The 22,341-nt window shown below is 42.2% G+C and overlaps 1 protein-coding gene and 1 long non-coding RNA gene across 4 annotated transcripts in view; one reads left to right on the top strand and one right to left on the bottom strand.

Annotated features, from left to right (window-relative positions):
- The window catches only part of LPAR4 (lysophosphatidic acid receptor 4), a 28,820-nt gene extending 25,340 nt beyond the window's left edge, over window positions 1–3,480 (top strand). For all 3 annotated transcript variants that reach the window (XM_072123616.1, XM_072123618.1, XM_072123617.1), the window contains one exon: window positions 1,956–3,480. In XM_072123616.1, the coding sequence (XP_071979717.1) occupies window positions 2,107–3,156 (1,050 nt within the window). In that variant the 5' untranslated portion in view covers window positions 1,956–2,106 and the 3' untranslated portion in view covers window positions 3,157–3,480. The remainder of the gene's footprint in view (window positions 1–1,955) is intronic.
- A 7,956-nt stretch (window positions 3,481–11,436) lies between these two features.
- On the bottom strand, window positions 11,437–19,153 carry LOC140078029 (uncharacterized). The gene is made up of 3 exons (XR_011849880.1): window positions 18,991–19,153; window positions 18,221–18,361; window positions 11,437–11,787 (listed from the first exon to the last, which is right to left on the bottom strand). It is a non-coding gene; the product is annotated as an uncharacterized lncRNA (long non-coding RNA).
- Window positions 19,154–22,341: the final 3,188 nt, after the last annotated feature.

Raw genomic sequence — 22,341 nt, 5'->3', positions numbered from 1 at the left:
TTATATTAAATAACCATGAGGGGGCTGTTTGGGATGATAAACTAGGGGATATTTTAGGGAACATAAGACTGTTTTGTTTTATTTTCTGAATTTTTTTTTATGCCGCCACGTGATTTCACTGCAAAGGGGCCCACTGAGGCTCTGTCGCCCAGGGGCCTACTGAAACCTGGAGCCGACCCTGATGTAAGCCATTTAATTCTAGTGTTCCAAGATATTAAGCATTTTACCTTTGCACAAAGACTCTACTTGGTCGGAAGTTTCATGTGAGATAAATGCATTAAAATTTCAATCAGAAATAAATGATGATGAATGGGTCATGCATACAGAATGGGTAGTACCATACATCTGGACCAGTAAAACAAGATTTCCAGAAGTAGATGTTTTGTGGGTCCTGGATATGCTAATAAAATCCAGTTGTTGTGTAGCGATAGAATACTTTACTACTGAACCACAGATGATCTAAACCTGTTCTGCTGCTATGTATCTGCACAAGGACCTGTATAAGTTCGGGTCTAGATTCCAGTAACAGCAAAACATAAACATGGCTTATACTCATTGCAGGACTCCATGGATATTTAGCCTGTTTAACATTACGAAGCTTTGGCAGGACTCCTCTATCCTGAAATGCCTTATAGTTTTCAAGTTAAACCTTTACTTACAGCACAAAACCACAAGAAACTCACTACATCCTCCTATATTATTATATTGCGATAGTTGACCATCTTTTTTTCATTGCACATCTGGCGTCCTTGGCTTCGGAATATGTACACGTGTATCTTACACCATGATCTAGGGAACTAGCTGTAGAATCCAAGTTATAGAAGATGTGAAATTCATTATTTTTGGAAAATAGGACAAAGTTACAAAAAACTGGAGATATATATATATAATTTTCCACAAATAATGAATTTAGCATCTTCTATAACTTTGATTCTACAGCTGGTTCCATAGATCATGGTGCAAGAGAACCACTATACACTAGCTGTAGATCCCGCAGTTGCCCGGGATAGTAAATAACTGCTCTTGGCTATAATAAAATAGTTGGTTAACAAAAAAAAATAAATATATATATAATCTCCCTGTCCGTCACTCGCTCTCCCTGCCTGTCTCTCTTCTTCTCAGCTGTTGTGATGCATTTGAAAACACATGAGTTAACGCAAACAAAATGCAATGTGTGAATGCAGCCTAAGCTGTATTATACGCATTACCTATAGTAACCTATCAAAGCTCAGAGCTCCTATTAATGACATGTGGCAAAATAGAAGCTGAGCTAGGATTGGTTGCTTATTACCACAGCAGACAATGGCTCCTGTATATGGTGGTTACAATATTGCCTCACATTACGTCACATATTGTCTTACCTGATACATGAGCTGTATTATACTCATTGGCTATAGTAGCCAATCACAGCTCAGAGCTCATATTAATGACCTGTGGCAGAACAGCAACCAATCACGGCTCAGCTTCCAACTGCCACAGCAGCAGCCGACAATGGCTTCTGTATATGGTGGTTAATAAGCTACAGACATACTACACGTACACTCAGCTTTATATATAAATTATTTTTTTTTCAGTTTTCAAATTAACTCAGAATGACCATTATAAATTAATTCCCTTGTGTTTGACAGTTGTTTTGATATATAATATGTATAGTCTGGGGCAAATGGGGTGACTATGGCGATGTTGTTTAAAGTGCAGCAGGGTTTTTTTTTTTTTTTTTTTTAACGGATTAGCGCAGGAGCAGAAGAAAACCTTACAAGTAGTGGTGGCTATTAGGTGTACATAACTCTCTTCATTGAAATCTAGTATGTGGACTAAACTGAGAAAGCCTTCTGTATATATGCCAATCGGTTGAAACACAATAGCTATTTTTTATCTCCTTATATAGTCAAACATAAGCTTATTGTTTTTCTCCAAAATTACTGAACTAATTTTGATTATTTTTCATTTTTTAGGCTTCCAACATGTGTTTTGCAGATGGAGACTTGCTTAACCATGGTCTACTTTTTCTCCACATAACCATGCCATGCCAAGATTTCTTCTAAAATATTCTATGGGTACAGTTAGAATCCGCAGAGGATTCAGCAGAACATTCTGGAGTTTGGGATGGGAAACTACAGCAATTCTACCTGCTTTGTCGATGACTCTTTCAAATACAACCTTTATGGAGTGGTATACAGTGTAGTATTTGTCCTGGGACTGATCACAAACTGTGCTTCCCTTTGTGTCTTCTGCTTTCGAATGAAGATGCACAATGAGACTGCCATTTACATGACCAACCTTGCCGTGTCTGACCTACTGTTTGTGTTCACTCTTCCTTTCAAAATTTTTTACAATTTTAACCGCCATTGGCCCTTCGGAGACACTTTGTGCAAAATATCAGGCACGGCATTTTTGACAAACATCTATGGAAGCATGTTATTTCTTACTTGCATCAGTGTGGATCGATTCTTGGCAATTGTTTACCCATTCCGTTCCCGCACCATTAGAACACGGAGAAATTCTGCCATTGTCTGTGCAGGGGTATGGATTTTGGTACTGAGTGGAGGCATCTCCGCATCTCTGTTCTCTACAACCAATGTGTCCAACACGACCACCACTTGTTTCGAAGGTTTCTCCAAAAGCATCTGGAAGACGTATTTGTCAAAAATTACTATGTTCATCGAAGTAGTTGGATTTCTTATTCCGTTGCTTCTCAATCTTACCTGCTCTTCTCTGGTTTTAAGGACACTGAGGAAGCCAGCGACCTTGTGTCAGATCGGAACCAACAAAGAAAAAGTTCTAAAGATGATCATCGTCCATGTCGCCATCTTTGTTGTATGTTTTGTGCCCTACAATTCTATTCTCTTCCTTTATGCTTTGGTACGCTCACAGGCAATAGCCAACTGCTCTGTTGAAAGATTTGCAAGAACAATGTACCCAATCACTTTGTGTATCGCAACGATGAACTGTTGTTTTGACCCGTTTGTGTATTACTTCACTTCCAAATCTTTTCAAAAGTCCTTTAACATCAACCCTTTAATAAAAATGGATAACCTTTTCAAGATAGATTCTGCAACGAAAATGGCCCTGCCGGTAACTCAAGAGGAACTAACTGAGCAAATGAACATTAACAATGGAGGAGATTTGATGTCGGAGTCTAATTTCAAGGACTAAAGTTCCATAAAGTATAACGTGGGACAAAATGTCTCTAATAAATGGGACTATAATTTATGAAGGATGCTTTGAGCTCTGTGGTCAGTATTATAGTTGGAATAAATGTGTATAAAAAATAGAATTTTTAATTTAAATAGATATATATGGTCCGGTATACTGTAAAGTTCACAAAAAGTTTTAATGCTTTTGTGTAAATATTCATTATGAAGTATTGTAGATTTGTCCTGTTTCAGTGTTTCAATATTTACACCAATTGAATGTAAAAAAAGCGGAAAAAAAATATTACTAAAAAAGAAATATTACACTCAAAATTTGGTGGTCGGCCTTGTTTATCACGTTCTGTCTCAGTGTTAAGAAAAGTGACTATGAATTGATAAGCGTCATAAGAAACTACTGTACGTGAGGCAGTTGAAGAACATCAAATCTTATGTTCATGTGCAATTTTATTTTACCTCTTGATGTTTAAAGGGAACCTACCACCATAACGGTAGATTGGATGGTAGGTGCCTCTGTAGGACATGAGGATAGCCCTTTTAAGGGCTAATCCTCACGTCCCCTTTATGTTTTGATAACTTTTATTTCGCTAATATGTACATTTTCTAAATGGGCTACTGGGTCTTGGAGTAGCCAAAGCTGAGGCTACATGGCACGGCTACTCCACGCCCCAGTAGCTTCTTTGATCCTCCTACCATATAACTTTGTCGTGCAGCTCTTCATAGCTGCCTGCCCTAGTTTGCGAAGCCTGCCGTCTGAGCATGTGCAGAACAGCAGGCCCGCGGCTGCACAGTCACTGCTCCGAAGCCGGAGCCACTGCGCATGCGCAGAAGGCAGGCTTTGTGGATGAGGGCGCATAGCTATGAGGAGCTGCGCGCCAAAGTTTTATATGTAGGAGGTTCAAAGAGGCTACTGGGGCATGGAGTAGCCACACCATGTAGCCTCAGCTTCGGCTACTCCACGCCCCAGTAGCCTCTTTAGAAAATGTACAAATAAAAGTTATCAAAACATAAATGGGACGTGAGGATTAGCCCTTAAAAGGGCTATCCTCACGTCCTACAGATGCACCTACCACCCGATCTACCTTTTATAGGTACGTCCGTGGTGGTAGGTTCCCTTTAAGGATTAGATGAATTATACATGGGATTTTTCTGATTCTTAAAAATTTATCGTACAGATTTAATTATTCGTTTACAATCTACTGAGTGTGAACTTTTTATGACGTTTATCACAACATTTCTGGGGAAAAATCTGCCAATTTGAATCTTTCCAAACCATTTTGCATTGCTTTCCCCAGAACTGAGTAACATCTGGCAACTCTACAGCCCCCATAGAATATGCTGAGCCGCTAAGTTAACAGAATTGTTAGAGGGATCATCTATAGACTGAAACAGATGTTTTACTTGGCCATCTACTTGCTGTACGTTGATGTCTGGATTGTTTAGCGGAACAATCCAACAATTTACATGATAATACAACATGAATATAATTGGGCTGAGTAATAGGGTTGACCGGATCACGTCTTATGTGAATGCAACCTGGGTCATCAATAAAGAGTCGCAAGATTTTTTTTATTGCCAACTTTTCTAATGACTTTTCTGAGGGAATCCTACAGAAGAAAATTATAGTAGATATTAAGAAAAATACAAAAAAAAATTACCATTACTGCTTAGTGTGGGCCACATGCCCCAGTACTACTGAAAGCCCAATGAATTTATGTTCACCTTTTTACCCCTTTTTTAAGCATTTGAGTGGATTAAAATTTTTTTCAGCTTAATTTTTTTAATGGGACTTCTTGAAACTTTTTTCATAAAAATTGGAGTAAAATCTATGTGTAGCTGTAAAATTTATAAAAGGTCACAAATAAAGCTTATGGCAGGTTCCTATAGAGCCCTATTAACTAAATGCCATCCTTTTGTTAGCTAAAATGTTTCCCTCACATCCCTATAAAATTGACCTTGCCTTACATAAAGCCACATCTAGAACAAGGTGAGGAGCATGGCCTCCTCGGGCTGAATCCAGCATCTCCTTTTGATGCCTTTTCAGCATCCGCAATTAATGTCATGTGACCAGGATGACATCATCTAAGGCCCTGTAAACCCTAACATTTGCAATGTCTGCCCCATGTATGTATGTATCTGATCACATGAAATCACAGCATGCCTACGTGGACCTCTGCTCCTCTCCATCCTTCATGAAAACATGCTGTAATTTAACTCATAACTGTACCCCATGCATATATCTGATCACAATTAAGTGTTATGTGGCTAAAGGACCTTAGATAATGTCATCCTAGTTGCATGATATTGCTGATGCTGAGAAGATATGGGGAGGATCTGCTGGATTCATCCGCGGGAGGGAGGCCATGCCCCTCCGACTTGCGCTACATGTGGCTATATGCGAGGCAAGATTATAAAGTGGATTTTATGGGGATCTGAGGGAAACAATTTTTAGAAGAATTTTTTTTAAAGAACGGTGGCATTTAGTTAATAGAGCTCTATATGAGAACCTGCCACTAGCTGTATTTGTGAAAAATGTGGTTATGGGTTTCCTTTAATTACATTCCAACATAATGCAGGACCTCACAAACTTTTTCACTATCCCACCCCTGCCCTCCAGGTGTGGTGTGATATACTAGCCTTGATAAAGTCATAATTCCTGGCAAACAATCACCACCTTACATCACCTCCGCGCCAATAGGCATAAAGGGGCATTCCAGCTTGGCACACTAGCTATAGCCTGCGCCCCGTTCCAAGCACGGCCCATGTAGAATTGCCCAACCAGGACCAAAGGAGAGGAAGAAAATAAAGCAATGGAGCTAACCTATGGTGTTTATCCAATTCTTTTGTATTTAAAGGACAGTTTTCCCAGCGATTAGATGACTCCAGAGTTATTTTGCACATATTACTTTTAGGGTAATGTTTACTGTTTTGATGACTTGCATCTATGAATCCTAGGAAGTCATGGAAGATTGATTGTCCCCAGTATACCGTGTCTCTGCATTTCAATATCCTACGACAGATCTGGTGCCATTTTGCTGTCAGGCCTGATTATTTATAACTGGAACCATCTCTGTATTCTCTCACCGTGGCGTAGCTAAGTGTTTAATTGTCTGCAGATTGGACAATCATTGTGCTCTGTCAGTCCGGGAATGAAAAGCCATTGTCTCCTAGGAATATGAAGGCTCTTTTCGATAATAAAAGGAAAGCCTTACAAAGGATGTTTAGATTTAATAAAACTGGTCGTATTAAGTTAGTTTCCTTAATCGGCTCTGGGCGACATATAGGAATTGTCCTCTAATTAGGTTAAGGGGCTCGTACACCAGACCAACGGTAAAGAATATGTGAATGTCAGTAGAACAGGCCTGAGGATGGCTCAGACTTATATTATTGTCACTCAAAGCCAAAATAATTGATGGCCTTCCTAGATGCGGCCAATAATAGGTCTGTCACACTTGGCTGACTTCTCGCTGTGTCCTTCAGTTGTCATACAATGGAGCTTCCTGTTGTGCTTTGCCCAAGGAAGTCATATGTGCATAGGAATATTAATTCCCGCTAGTGCACAATGTCTTATTGTTAGCAATCGAGGGTATTTAATGTGTAGACTTGTAGTTTCATATTTGCGGCTTGAGTAGTATTCAATAGAAGTCAACACAAAAGTTCATTCTGTGGGTTTCTCAGATGTAAATCTCGAGCTACATAGTGTCTTGTGGTTGTAAAAAGTTAAAAGGTAGTGTTAAATCCTTTTTATTTTAAGAGCTCTATAGCTGGGGGTATATGAATTAACTAACAATTAGTGTTCCTCGACACTCCATCGCTCCTAATCCATGTTTCACTCTACTTCCTGTTTGCCTCCAAGCACAACAGGAAATGATAGGATAGACCTCCTCAGCCGGTGACTGATCGGGTGACTTATCTTAGCTAATGTTTGGCTGAGCAGATCTCTCCTACTGTTTTCTGTTGTATCAAGAGAACACAAGCAAGTGACGTGCAGTGAGGACTGGGATCTATATGGTCTACTTAGTCTTCCTCTCATATGTTCTCAAACCGCTACTCAGAACAAAGGATCACATGACCTCTATGCTCAGGTTAGTAAACGCACAGTCATGGTAGGATTTATGGCCCCGATACAGGCCTCGTGACATGGCTGCATTGTGTCTGAACGGGTCCTTATACGAGTATTTAGTGATTATGCTTTAATTGGAATCAAAAAGTAATTGCTCTATAAATTACAAGAGAATTGCATTCACTAACAGGCACTAGCTTGAATCTATAATTTTTTGCCTCCACCGTTAACCAAATTTACCCAAGCAAAGTCATATATCACATTGTGGAGAGAAGCTATACATCTCCTTTTATGTCTCTAGGAGCAGAGATAAATGGGAGCTCACACAGGAATGCCGGGCTCCTCGCTGCTATTACCCAGTGTTTACCGCGCTGACGCCATAGTGAGGAAGCTCCGCACTATATCACATGTCATCCTCTGTCTCTTTTGTAAACACATGGACTACTACCAAATCATCATACAGGAGAACAGACGCGCCCCTCCCTCTGTGAATCCAAATGCATTATAAATAGAACTCTACCGGAAAGAAAATTTTGTAGATTTCCAGCAGAATTAAATCTGAGGTAATCCAGGATCAATGGGCGCTATTCATGGTCTGGACTATATTTATGCTTGGCGCCGCACTATTTACTGTGACTAAATCTGGTCTCATTAAGAAACCATTAATTCACTTCCAGTATGACACACCTTGTGCACACCTAAGATTTTGCAGGACTGGATAACCATCTGATGTAGGAACGGGCTCCTGACTCTCTTAGAGGTTTGGAGAGATATGTTGGATTTCAAAATGGCCGACACTTTTTTTTTTTTTTGCTCTTTTTGATGTTAGGGACTTACATCCCATGGGAAATTTATGTACTCTCAGCTGAGCCAAGAATGCACTTGTATTGGAAGGGGAATAACTTTCAACTGAACAAAGATTTGGGAACCCATTATCCAACTTGTATGCTCGGTTTAAGACCTAGGGCCACATTTATCACTCATTTTTTCTGTTGTTTTTGCGCCTTTTCGTTTAGGCGCACCGTTTTTGCGCCATTTTTGCGATTAAACGTCAAATTAGCCGCGCAGCTAAAATAACCACCTTTCCCTCATCTATCGTTCAATTCCAGATGTTTTGCTGCGCCTAATGATATTCATCACGTGCGACTTTTGCAATTAGGCGCAAAAACGGGCGCAAAAACACTCCAGCTCGAAGGTGGCGTTATCTGAGAAGAAAGCACTGAGCCCCTTTGCAGAAGAGCTCATTTCTAGCAGCAGAGCTCAGCCAGACACTGGAACATATAATAGATACATTAGATACACTGCAGACAGGAGCTGCAGACTCTATTTACAGTTCATCACCTTCTATTTACTAAATATTCTGCAAAACGCTGAGCTCACAGCAAGAGCAAGAGAAGTTTGCACAAGTTTGCAGAAGCTTGCAGATACGACATACAAGTGTCCCCCATGTAATTCTGCACAGTGTCTGAGGGGGATACTGTGCAGAATTACAGGGGTGCAGCAGGAGACCAGCACTGGGGGATCCCCTCCAGTAGAAGCCACTGCTGAGGAGGTCACTGGGTGCTGGGTGTCACACACCTGGGTGCTGCTGAGGAGGTCACTGGGTGCAGGGTGTCACACACCTGGGTGCTGCTGTGAGTGTTATCTTCATTCTGGGCTGTGGGAGAAGCAGAGAGGAGCTTGTAGCAGGATGACATGTAAGTGCCCGAATCTAACATTGCGCCTAAACTGCGCCTAAACTGTGTTAAAGTAAAGTGATTAATAAGAGGCAGAAAATATACTTATCACAGATGGTTGTAGCTTGTGATAATTCTGGCAAAACAGTGCGCCAGAATTTAGGCGCAACTACTACACTTAGGCGCACAAAAGTGATAAATGTGGCCCCTAGTATCATACACTGCCGTTTCATGGATCCAGTTCCAAGATTATCCTTTACATATCACATTTTAAAAGTATTTTCCAATTTTCACAAAGATTGTTAAGGAGGGGAAAGGTTTGGTAAAAAAAAACGGAGAGCAATTGTTATCTTATCCCATGGTTCCATTGGAAGGCTCATGATATCCCCACAGGATGGAGGTGTCAAAGTTACCTTCATAGTGTAAGTGACCCAATTTATTTAGATGTGACAGCTTATAACAGGGATAGAATGCAGAATATACAGGATGGCAGCCCTTTTGGAGCATCTGGCACCTTGAGCTACAACTTGAGCTGTGGGGATACCTCAGTAGAGGTAAGTATTGTTTTTCTCCTATTTTTTCCTGCCCACACTCAGGTATATCCAAAAACGAAATAATCTGTTTTTAGGATTGCACTTGGAATGTTTTGGCCACAAAATCTTAAAATAAACATCTATGAAATGGCTTGCAAAAATGACACCCTCTTCAATCATGACCAGACGATAACTGGGACCTTCACATTTGGTGCTCTTAAAAGGACATCTACCACCAGGAACAAGGATTGTAAATGAACCACACTGACGTAATTCTGTGCGCCCCTCTGGCAGGATCTGCTCTTCTTTTAGCTTCCTATGCCTGGGATTTTACATCAAAAATTATGCAAATGAGCCTTAGGGGCTCAGGGCTCCATAGGTTTTAATGGAGCCTGAAGCCCCATGGGCTCATTTGCATACTTCTTATACAAGGGCCAGAGGGCCATCCTGCCAGAGGGGGCACACACTAGTATATCAGTGTGCTTGGTTTACAACCCTTAATCCTGGTGGTAGATATCCTTTAATTCCGTCTGCAGATGAAAATACTTGTGGAAATGGACCCATATGCTGGTCAGATCCCACGTACCGAGCACAGTACTGTGGACAGGAATTGCAAAGAGTCCCTGTCTCCAGTTGAACTGTAGCACAGATACTGCGACAATTGTTACAGTGTCTGCGCTGATGTTCAGCCAGCGGGCAGAGACTCCCTGCATCATATTTCTATATGATGCAATTACTCCACTGTACTGTGTTCGGTCTGTGTGATCTCACCAGCATATGGGTCCATTTCCATAAGCATGTTTGTGTGGAGCTGGACTTGAAGACAAGTCTTACATTGATGACATCTTCTTAACATGACCAAAATGCTCACATAAATAGGTACGCTAATCATCCCTTTTTGAAAGTTTTTATCTTTTCGACCACGCCACTAACTGTCAGATTTATCTTAGGCTTATACTCAAGTCTATAAAAACATTTTACACTGTACTCACCTTACCGATACCCCCGCAGGTCCTCTTCTTGCTTCGGGTGCTCCAGCTCTGTCCTCTTTGGGTATTTCCGGCTCCACTGATGATGGCGGCCCACAAACAATGGCATTGGCAAGCGGCTGATGTAATCGTGTGTGCCGGCCGAAGAGGAGCCGGAGCCGGAGGATCCCAAAGAGGAGTCAGAAAAACTTGAGGAGGAACCAGAGGACCCGAACACGGAGTCAGAGCACCCAAAGCAAGAAGAGGACCTGCAGAAGGGGGGGGATGCGTCGGAAAGGTGAGTGTTTTTTTTAAAGCCTTGGCATGCTCGAAGCCGGGGATGGGCTTGTTATATACTGAGGGGCAGGGGCTGGCAGGCTAGATACAGTGGGGCAGGAGCTGGCTGTATACTGGGGGTAGGGGCTGGCAGGCTCTATACTGTGGGCAGGGGCTGGCAGGCTCTATACTGTGGGTGGGGGCTGGCAGGCTCTATACTGTGGGTGGGGGCTGGCAGGCTGTATACTGGGGGGTAGGAGCTAGCTATATACTGGGTGGAGGCTGTGACCAATGCATTTCCCACCCTTGGCTTATACTCGAGTCAATAGGTTTCCTTTAAATAACAATGACCCCCACTTTTCATACAGTCCAGAGTTTATGGCTGTCTTAATCCTCCTCTACTGTCAAACTAGATAACTCTGACTAGTTTCACTATAGAATATGCAGTGAATAAGCTGAAACCGTTGAGAAGGTTAATATGGAATTGTCCTTTATGACTATTATTTGGACATAATCTGATATCTCAGAAATCGCATAATATTATAACCCCTCTCCCCCCATTTATTTATGGAGCAGTTTGTTATATTCCTGCCTCTGGAGTTAGATGTGTGTCTCGTCCTTCTTAGGATATGTCAGGTTGGATGCGGTTGGCCGGGCTCCAGGGTACATATACACAGTCAAACTGTGTTGAGAGCATAATGGTTGTCTATGACGGAGGCCAAGGCTCGCCGGCCTATATTTGCAGTTGCACAGAAAAAAAAGCCTTGTGGTTGATATTCTCACATAAAATGAAACTTTACTGCCATGTGCCAGCAATGAGCTGAAAGGATCCACTATTTTGTAATCAAACGTTTTTTGGAAATTATATAGAGGTCATATGTTTACTGAGACTCAAATGTGTTTAGTAAGACAGCTACTCAATATCCCTGGGACAGATAAATGGCTGTGCAGCCCTCGGCCGGGGTATAAATAGACGATAAACTTTGCTACAGAGATACCGATTCGTCTTCTAGACTGATAGTTCAGTCTGGGCGACAGCTTAGATACACACAGCAACGTCATGTAATAACCATTCTTCATCAGATTGAAGTCTTCCCTCGGTGCACGTGGGTGTTCCTTCTGTAGAGATCCAGAAAGGTAGGAAAGAAATAAACAAGTAGAAAAATAACTTAAAAAAAACAAAAACAAATAAAAATTGGAAGGGGTTGTTTAACGTGTATCTCTCTTGACACCCTTAAAGGAAACCTACCACTACGGATAAACCTATTAAGGTAGATCCGGTGGTAGGTGCATCTAACGTATGTAAGGATAGTCCATTTTAGTGCTAACCCTTTATCTCCTCTATCTTTTCTAATCTTTATTCAGGGTAATATGCAAATTTTCTAAAGAGGCTACTGGGGTGTCGAGTATCCGGAGCTGAGGCTACAGGGCGCACCTACTCCACGCCCCAGTAGCCTCTTTGATCCTCCTACCCGCATATCTTTGGCACGCAGCTACAAGGAGCTGCAAGAACTCGTCTGCAAAGCCGGAGCTCTGCACATGCACAGTAGCTCCAGCTTTGGAGCCGAGATCGCGCAGTCACTGGCCTGTGTTTTGTGCATGCACAGAACTCCGGCTTTGCAGACGAGTGCGTGCAGATCCTTGTAGCTGAAGATGTCTGGGTAGGAAATTTTAGAAAATTTGCATATTTCTCTGATTAAAGATTGGCAAAGATAGAGGGGAGTAAAGGATTAGCCCTAAAAAGGACTATCCTTACATACGTTAGATGAACCTACCACCGGATCTACCTTAATAGGTACATCCGTAGTGGTAGGTTTCCTTTAAAGAGCATCTACCATGTGTTTAGTGATGGACAATGGGGCTCATTTACTAGGGGTCCGAACACCACACTTTCGTGGGGTTTCACGATTATTTCTGTTTTGCGCCGTATTGCCCCGGGTTTTTGTCGACCACGATCAGATTGTGGCGCACCGGCTTGCATGCGACAGAAATCGGGGGGTGTGGTCATCGGACAACCTGACGGATTCAGACAAGTTGCGGAATTTAAAAAAAGGAAATGTGTCGCAAGATCAGCCCTCACATGCACCGGGAAGAAAAAGGTGAACTCAGGCAGACCTCGGCGCAGAAGCGACGGATGCAGGAACTCGGGCGCACGATCTTAGTGAATCACGACAGACCCGAATCCTCGTCGGACAACGCACTGTGGGAACGTGACAAGACCGGGTAAGTTAATCTGCCCCAATGTGTATTAATATGAAGTTCCTCAGGACTTAAAGTGTGACTCTATAATATACAGTTATAAAAGTTATGCTAATTACTCTGAGGCGCTCAAGCTACGTCACCCGAGCGTCTCGCGGAGCCTCGTATTTAATTTATGGGGTCCTGCCCAGCACCGCACCCACCATAGAGCAGGTGACAAGCGGGACCTGTAGCTCTACGGGGGTGTGCATAACTCGGGTGACGTAGCCTGAGTGCTCCAGGTTAGTTAGCATATAAGCATTTCCACAATATCAGGACACATCTATAATCAGTAAACCTATACCGATTTTCCTACAACTCCCTACGGTGCTGATCCTTTTTTTATTCCAGAGAGAAATGACAACTGGGTGTGTCCTAGCACAGATTGGACAGTATCAGACTATGAAGAGACATGCCCACAACTAGGAACATGCACTTGGCTATCTACTCATAAATTTTACAAGGAATAACAAAGGAACTAAACAATAAAGTTCTCTTACAAGTTTTGTTCATGGAGAAGAATAGCTTCAATAAAGCAGGTCAGTCAGGAAAGGTGACTGAATATCTGGGAAATCTGCCATCAAAATCCATCCTGATAAACCGGGGACATTACTCATAGATCCAGGCACCGGGACTGTGGTAATCATCTTGTATTTGTTATCCATGTCCTTCTAATATCAACCAATGGAGGATGTTATCAGAGCCTCTTAGTGCTCTATCTTAACAGGCTGTTACACTGTCTCCCCTTTCCCCCTGCTCTCTCAGCACTTCTTCCCTCTGCCTGATGTAATCTCACAGCAGCAGATGAAGTTTCAACACGCAGTGGGAGGGGAAAGTGCTCCTGTACAGTGTAACAGCCTGTGAAGCCAGAGCATGGATAGGCTCTGGTAATGCCCCTAGTGCAATTCTGGCTCACTAGTATAATTTTAAATGTTGATTTTAGAAGGAAGGAGACCATGGATAACAAATATAAGAAGATTTCCACAGTCATGGCGCCTGAATCTATGGGTAAGTGTCCCTGGTGTATCGTGCTTGAGTTTGATGGTAGATTTCCTTTAATAAAGTAGGAACAAACATTTCAAGGTACTGTATGTTTCACAGGTATCTGAAAATCCACCTTGGATCAGCTCAGTAGAAAAGGACCCACCACAAGGCCACTTCTTTTATGGGGACAAAATCTTGGACTTCAACATTCTTCAAACCATAGAGGAAGCCATCAATAGGGATAACCATGGATCCACTACTGAAGGCAATGTAGAAGAAGTGGGACCTACAATACATCAGCGGCAGGACCATCGACTCCCAAATCATGAGGCTTGTTTTATAGGGAGAGCAACAAAGAACAGTAAGAACGTTGGCCTGATGTGAGAAGGGGATAAGGCTGGATTCAGGGGTATGTGGGACTGATGCACCTGAAGGCTGGGGACTGGCCTGGCACCCAATAGTAATACCCCAGGGCAGGTAAACATACCACAAGCACCAAAACATCTCATGATTTAGGCTGTAGTATAATAAGCCATGTTGAATGTGATTTTGGGTCACCTTAAAATTTCCCATAAAGGGAGGGGTCACGTCAATAATTGCTTTTCTTAAAATAATAGCGGGCTCAATATTATTCATGTAGCTTCATGTCTGTCTATGAATGGGTTAGACAAAGCTTAAAGAAAACCTACAATTTGATTTGATGCATTTTGAAACAAACATACGTTGAGAATGCTGTAGCTACACTGATGCAGGATCATATCTTGGTTAATCCCTGAGCTGAGTGATTTCGCTGAAAAAACAATTATAACATTCAGGACCTTGGGAAAGTCGGGTCAGCATGGCTGCATAGATCAACACATTACAAACAGGAGCTTGTAATTACAAAAGGAGGTTAGTCAAGCATGACTGATCAACCTGAGCTGGATCACTCATACACAGCAGCTGGGGGATGGTGCAGCAAGTGATTATTCTGTCTGGCAGGGAAAAAAGTGATTGTATCATCCTCTCCTGCAGAGAAAAACTCACATTCTAGGAGAAGCCCAGGAGCAGCCATAGAAGAGACAGAGCTTCATTATCATAATGTTATATCTGTTTTTTCAGCAAAACCACTCAGCACAGGGATTAACCAAATATATCATCCTGCATCAGTGTAGCTACAGCATTCTCAAGGTATGTTTGCTTCATAATGCATCAAATCAGATGGTAGCTTTCCTTTAAATCCTACTATGAATATCAATAATGGATTAATGAAGAATAACCAATAACCATAGACATTCCTATAATTCTCATCACTGCCTTCAAACATAAGATTTGATACAGTCTTCACGCTGCCTGCATACACCCAAGAGCAATATTCTTTAAATAGAGACATTTTATTTGTTAGGTGCTGAAAAGTGCCAGTCGGTGACTCACACACTGTCATGTTTGGTCCCAGTGCTTGAGCTCATTCCCTCTATAGTGTAAAATATCTCAAGATGGTGGCATTGGCTGCAGAACGTTACAGAAGCTGTATGCAAGGAACAGCACCTATACCATATCTGTTTAGCAACTTTTTCCAAAAGACCTTTAGTCTCAGTAGGAAAAACCTGCACCGATTGGTTGTGAACACATGATTTAAACCTAGAGAAAAACTGGATTACTGAAAGTCCCATAGAGTAACATTAGACTTGAGTATTGGGAAACAATGGGCCACATTTATCAGAAATAGTACAAACTGCATAAAGAGGGTGAAGTGTGTGACAGATTCATGGATTCTGGCCACATTCTTAATGAACCTGGCGTCTCCTGCACTGCACTGAGTGCACCAATTTTTTTTTGGCGTACCTTTAACATAGAGCGTGCAACACAATTCTGTCGGACACTACATGATAAATGTGTCGCAAATTCAACTGTGCACCGGAACGCCCCCTTCAGTGCAGAATTTTGTGTCTCAGACACTTCATAAATACATGTACAAGTAGTTTACACTGAAAAGAAAGTGCAAAGTCAGACAGAAAACTGGTGCAGGGGCTTTAATAAATGTAAGCCAATGGGGGTCATTTACTAAGGGCCCGAATCGCTCTTTTTCATTGGGTTTTTCGAAAATTACCAGTTTGCGCCGAATTGACCCTGGATTTTTGGCGCACACAATCGGATTGTGGCGCATCGGCTCCAGCATGCATGCGACGGAAATCGGGGGACGTGGCCGTCGGAAAACTCGACGGATTCGGAAAAACCGCGGTATTTAAAAAAAAATGTGCCGCTTCACACGCGCTTACCTGCACCCAGGAATAGGAAGGTGAACTCCGGCGAACTCCGGCAGACTTCAGCGCAGCAGCGACACCTGGTGGACATCGGGTGCACTACCTTAGTGAATCGCCGAAAGACCTGAATCCTCACCGGAGAACGCGCCAGTGGATCACGACAGGACCGGGTAAGTAAATCTGCCCCATTGTCTTGACTCCAGGAGGTAGCCTTTCAGTGGTCAAATGAAAAGGCATTGACGTGGCTTTCCCTCAGAAGTGATGTGATCTCTTGAGAAGTGTTTTTTAGCGCTGATATGTAGAGGCAAATTAAAGGGAACCTGTCATCAGGAGGGTTATTTGTTACATGATGACAGGTTCCAATAGCCTCTGGCATGTTGATTTCAAATATGCCTTTGTGGTGCATCTGAATAATTACACTGCTTTTTAATAGTTTCTTTAACATTACCTGACTCCATCCCAGAAGTGTGTGGTGAATCCCGGAGGGGAACAGTTAAAATGGCACAAACCGTCCTTTCCTCAATTTCTCTTCCCCTTATCCTCACTCAGTGCCCACCACCTCCATCAGTCTTTCACCTGCTCACTCCCTCCACTTATGTCAGCTCATTGCCACAAGCGAGTCTCATTTAAACTGCCCCCCCCCTACCCTGGGACTCACCACAGGCTCCTGGCAAGGAGCTGTTAAAGAAACAATTAAAAATCAACTATTTTGAAATCCACATGGCAGAGGCTATTGGAACCTGTAACTATGCAAAAATGCCCTACCTGATGACCGGCTGAGCCATGAGCAGTATGACAATTCTGGGCCTTTCAGAAGTCAAATTTTATTTTAATGGTTTGACATTAATGGCCAGAACTGATTTTCTTGGGAAAGATTAGAAACCCTCTCTGCTTTAAGTTCAGCAGTTAAAGGACGTTTAGAATCCATAAAGAGCCAGCACACATTTACGAGGATTTTGTGGATCTGGGTCCCTCTCTTTATTATCTCAACAGGGTAGTGTCAAACTTGGTGGCTGTTTTGGGTGGCCTTTGGGCCCCCTTGAAAACTTGGACCCAGTGCTGGTGCCCAAACCGCCCATATTATAACCTGGTATAGCTAATATGGCTAGAAGACTAATCCCACAGCTTCCTGGGTGCCACAGTCGATTCCAGCTTGTGCAGGTTATAGTACATCGGATGGACCACCTCAAACTGCATCCCTAATAGTGGCTAGTAGAGGATAAAATCCAATTTTTTGGGAGGAGCAAACAGTGCCTTGTGGCAAAAAATGTGATTTTACATGCCATATATCAGTTTTCTGGCATTCAGTGCATAACAAATAGGGAGGAGCAGACAGTTTCATGTTCAGTTCCACAAGTTCAGTTGAACCCGATCCTGAAAATTATTTTTGGGATCGGGTTCATGTACCCCAAACTGAACTCTCACCCCCACCGGTAATATATATAATTGGTCATGACACTGATCAGAGGTGTTAACCCTTTAAACACTGCAGGCAAAGCTGCATTCAAGCACTGGCGGTGCATGCTTGCAGCCATTTTCCTTAGGATTGATGCTCCCCTGACATCATTGGCACGGACCTGAACATTGTGGGTTCGGATCCACTCATCGGTAATGACAGATCAACCCCACATTGTAAATAAATGATTTTTGTTTACATTACATCCATGCAATTTCCAGGGAAAGCCACTGATAGTTTGACCAAGAAATAAGATTAAATTATAAATAAATTATAAACATTATAAATAAATAAGATTAATCTGTTTTTTACCATCTACTCATATTGAGAGTTTTCGCCTCGGATAAACTATAGAAGACATTCTTTGCAGATTTTGACTTCCTCAATCACTTGGAAAGTATCTTATCTCTTTATATCCAAGTTGCACCAATTTCTAATTCCAATTTTTTTTTATGTGTGACGCTTATGATCTCCGCCACAGTAACAATAGTGATCGGGGGACATCTGGAATTCAGGTTACACATAAGGAAATGATTCAGGAAAACAATTATATTTCTCCCTTATTTGTAACCAGCGACTATCCATGAACTGAAAACATTTGTATCCTACGCTTTTCCTCCATGACCTTTACCCTAATTCCGAGTCTTTCTTCTTCACTTAAAGGGAGAGGAAGGGATTCCAGTCTGGAGTCAGTGGTGGAGGAGCTCACACACACACAGGCACATAGTCATTCTAGACGTGATATTGCCGAATCCATCATCTTAAGGAGTTCCTAGCGTCAATGTAAAGATGGAAACAATTATAATACAAAGACAAGCGTCTGGTCGCTTGTGTCATGAGGATTATTTTTTACATATATATTAGAATAATACTGACAAATACTAAGCTCTATATCCTATTTGCTAATTTTAAGATTAAGGGGGTTGGCTACTGAAAAAAAAAAACTTAAAAAACAAACAAAAACAATGGATCACCTGCTACTATGTATCAAACTTGGTGGCTGTTTTGGGTAGCCTTTGGGCCCCCTAGAAAACTTGGGCCCGGGCTGGTGCCCAAACCACCCATATTATAACCTGGTAAAATCCAATTTTTTGGGAGGAGCAAACAGTGCCTTGTGGCAAAAAATGTGATTTTGCATGCCATATATCAGTTTTCTGGCATTCAATGCATAATAAATAGGGAGGAGCGGACAGTTTCATGTTCAGTTCCACAAGTTCAGTTGAACCCGATCCTGAAAATTGTTATTGGGACCGGGTTCAGGTAACCCAAACCGAACTCTCACCCCCACCCCTTATTTTGCTTATTGTAAGATTCAGGGGTTGTCCACTGAAAAAAAACTACTTTTTAATAACTATTTAAAATGGCTCAACACCCTGTGTTTAAAAAAAACCAATGGATCACCTGCTACTATGTATCAATGCTGACTGTTACCATTTGTTCTACACTTCCTGGGCCAGCGATTATATCCCGACTTTACTGCTTTATCGTTGACTTTACTGAATCAAATTTAGTTTGTGTTCTTGTTATCCGCAAACCATTGCCAAACATAGCTTTATCCGTGATCCTGCTGTGAAATGAGTAAAGAAGTCGACAAAATCAGAGATTACACACTGACAAGATCATTTACAAAAAATTGTCATCATCAACAAAACCAATTGCTTTTTTTTAGACATTTTTGATAAATGGGACCAAATGTTTCTGTTCTTGCCTGACAGGTGCTCATAATCTGACCATATGTTAGCCTCTTCGAGGTCTTCCCGGAGTCCCTTGGCAACTAAAGGGACATTATGATTCAGGAGATAGATGATGTGTAATTGGTCCAAACTCTGGAACCCACAGGCATGAAGGCATCCTGAAGGCCGTACTATATTCTGTAGTTTCATATGCCGGTGCGCCAGATATGATAAAGCCCCGCCACTTTGGTAGATACATCAGTCTGGATCGCTCCATGCTTTGCCATCACCATCTCACAGGCCGCAGTAATCCTGCAAACTCTGCGATGGATCCTGTGTCTCCTGCCTACACAGGCCTACCATGGGGCCCTGTGACTATTAGCTATGGGAAAACACCTTTACTATTGGTTATGGAGGCCATGTTACTGTTGGAGATTGGGTGGCCTTGTGACTGATGGTTATGGGGGCACTGTTTGAAACTGGGGACTATTGGCAATGGAGGGGACTTTGATTTTGGGGGCACTATATCTTAACTACTGGGGGCCCTGTGACTATTGTCTGCTGTGGGGGCACTGTGACTATTGGTTTCTGGGGGGCACTGTGACTATTGGCTACTGTGAGTTGCACTGTGACTATATTGGCTATATCTATAGATATGGACTATAGATAGATAGATAGATAGATAGATAGATAGATAAACTGAATATCAAAAACCTTAAGTAGAGAAGTGGAGGGAATTGACCTGCAAAGGAGCAGGTCTCCACCCGGTCTCAATTAACTGGAAAACTTCAAAGGGCCGACATTTTAATTTTGGGCTGCGATGGCTAACAAGAAACTGAGAATGATAACGTTACATCCGAGTAATAGGCGGCTTGGCCATGGGAAAGTACAGGGTTGCTTAGCAGTCCCTTCACTCGATTTTCTTAGTAAAGTGCTGTGGTGTCAGGAGGCGGACAAAAGCCTCTTTGACGTTGTTCTTCTTTGGCGGAGGATAATTTAGGAGCGAATAATTTGGCTGTGTCACACAAAGCAATTCGCCGGGTAAATGAGAAGCTTCATGAATTATCTATGGCCGTGTTACTTTCCTACAAAAAGAAAAATATGATGTCATACAGTCAGTGCTGAATGTAGAAGGTACTTTCCTAGTTCTTTATACTGAAGATGAAACTCCTAGAAAATGACAGGAAATCCCACCCTAGTAAATGTAGGATCCTGAGTCATGCTTTCCAGTGAAGTGCTAAAATAAGTACATTTAATGCATTTCTTAGGCCCCTTACACATGGTTGTATGCCCACAGGTGATGCACAGGGCTGGGTGACACTGAGTACTCGGCGCACCATGACAGAAGGCCATAGACCCATAAGGCCTCCGTGATATGGCCACAAATTGTGTCACTGAATTACAAGTTGTCGTATGTATGGGGCCTTCTTTGTACAAGGCAGTGACAAAGACAAAGCATAAATAAATAATAAACCACTACTAATATAATAATACTTTATGTATATAGCACACACCGATTACACAGCGCTGCACAAAGCATGACAAATTGGTCCCTGTCCCCATGGGGCTCACAATCTAACAGTATGTTTTTGGAGTGTTTGAGGAAACTGGAGTACCTGGAGGAAATCCACGCAAACACAGAGAGAACATACAAACTCTTTGCAGATGTTGACCTGGGTGGGGCTTGAACCCAGGACCCCAGTGCTGCAAGGCAGAAGTGCTACTCACTCATCCACCGTGCTTTATATATGTTGTTAAATGGGTAAACAATCACTAGATTATTTTTCTTTCATGGCCCAGTATTGGAGCATAATCTGGAAATGCTACTTTGAAGTGAGATTTAAATTGGATGTATAAAGTCAAAGTGGCGGAGAGTTTAGGAAAGCCCCTTACGCTCTGATTGATGGTCCGGCATCCAGGACTTGCAACAGTCTCTCTTGAAGTCTGATGTATGAAGTCAATCTCAGAAGATGGAGTGTTCTGAGCTGGGGAGAGATTGAGCTCTCTGTCTCTGTGACTTTATACAAACAAAGTTACATACATTTGGAACTGACAGGTTCCCTTTAAATAGTTAAAAAAAAATCTCACCTATTGAGAGTTGAAACCTTAGTGCTAGGAGCAAATAGTGATGTCCAATTAGACTGGAAACTTTCCACCTCTTGCTGAGAGAACTCTGTGTTCTGCTGAGACTCGGACCACCTCCAGGAATGAATACAAGGTCTACACGACCTGGGATGATGCTTCGAGGAAAATTAAAGTGACATTGTTTAGATAATCCTCAACTGTTATATTGTAGGCCAAGTCTCTGGCTTTTATAGGACAGTAATATTACAGAGTATTACTCTGATGTTTGGTGGTATCATTCTTGTTCAAAGGTGAATATATGGGGTTTCATGCTTCAGAACTTATGGTTTCCTGCTATGTGTATCTTCTCATGATTAATATTAATATATTCATATATATCATAAATAGATGATAGATTCAGGTCCCAGGCCGAATACAGAATTTGCAGCGCATGTGCAGGGTTACTCCATTCAAGAGTATAATATATCAATGACAACATAGACTTGAATTGAGAGTGGACGCACATGGCTGTGGGAAAGGGGTCAGCAGTTTGTGGAGATCTTGATCTATCATGCATTTCTGACATAGCCACTTGATCTATCCCAAATATATAACATGAGGGCAACTTAAAGTTATCATTTATTAAAGGGGTTGGCCACTTATACATTCGCCACCATTCGCTGCTGACCCCCGGGCAGCAGGACTTGGTACTTCCTGTGATGTCCAAGGTCCTGCTGCTTTCCGGCAGATATTGTGGGATAAAGTGCACCCTCAATATTAACCACATCCATATCAATGGTTGGAGGGGTCTGTAGATGACTTCACTGCATGTCCCGAGTGCGGCTGCCCAGGTTTCACTTGACCTACGGCGAACAGCGAGATATGTCAAACTTTGACAATATAATATGGGAGACCTTGTTAGGGTCTAATATCTAAGCTGTTAAAGTGCGCTATAAGTGGACAACCCCTTTAAGGAATTTTGTTCAGGCTAGTAACTCTTCTTACATGTCACACG

The sequence above is a fragment of the Engystomops pustulosus genome, chromosome 9 (genome assembly GCF_040894005.1).
Source record: "Engystomops pustulosus chromosome 9, aEngPut4.maternal, whole genome shotgun sequence".
Lineage (NCBI taxonomy): Eukaryota > Metazoa > Chordata > Amphibia > Anura > Leptodactylidae > Engystomops > Engystomops pustulosus.
This window is presented reverse-complemented; position numbering and strand designations above follow the sequence as displayed.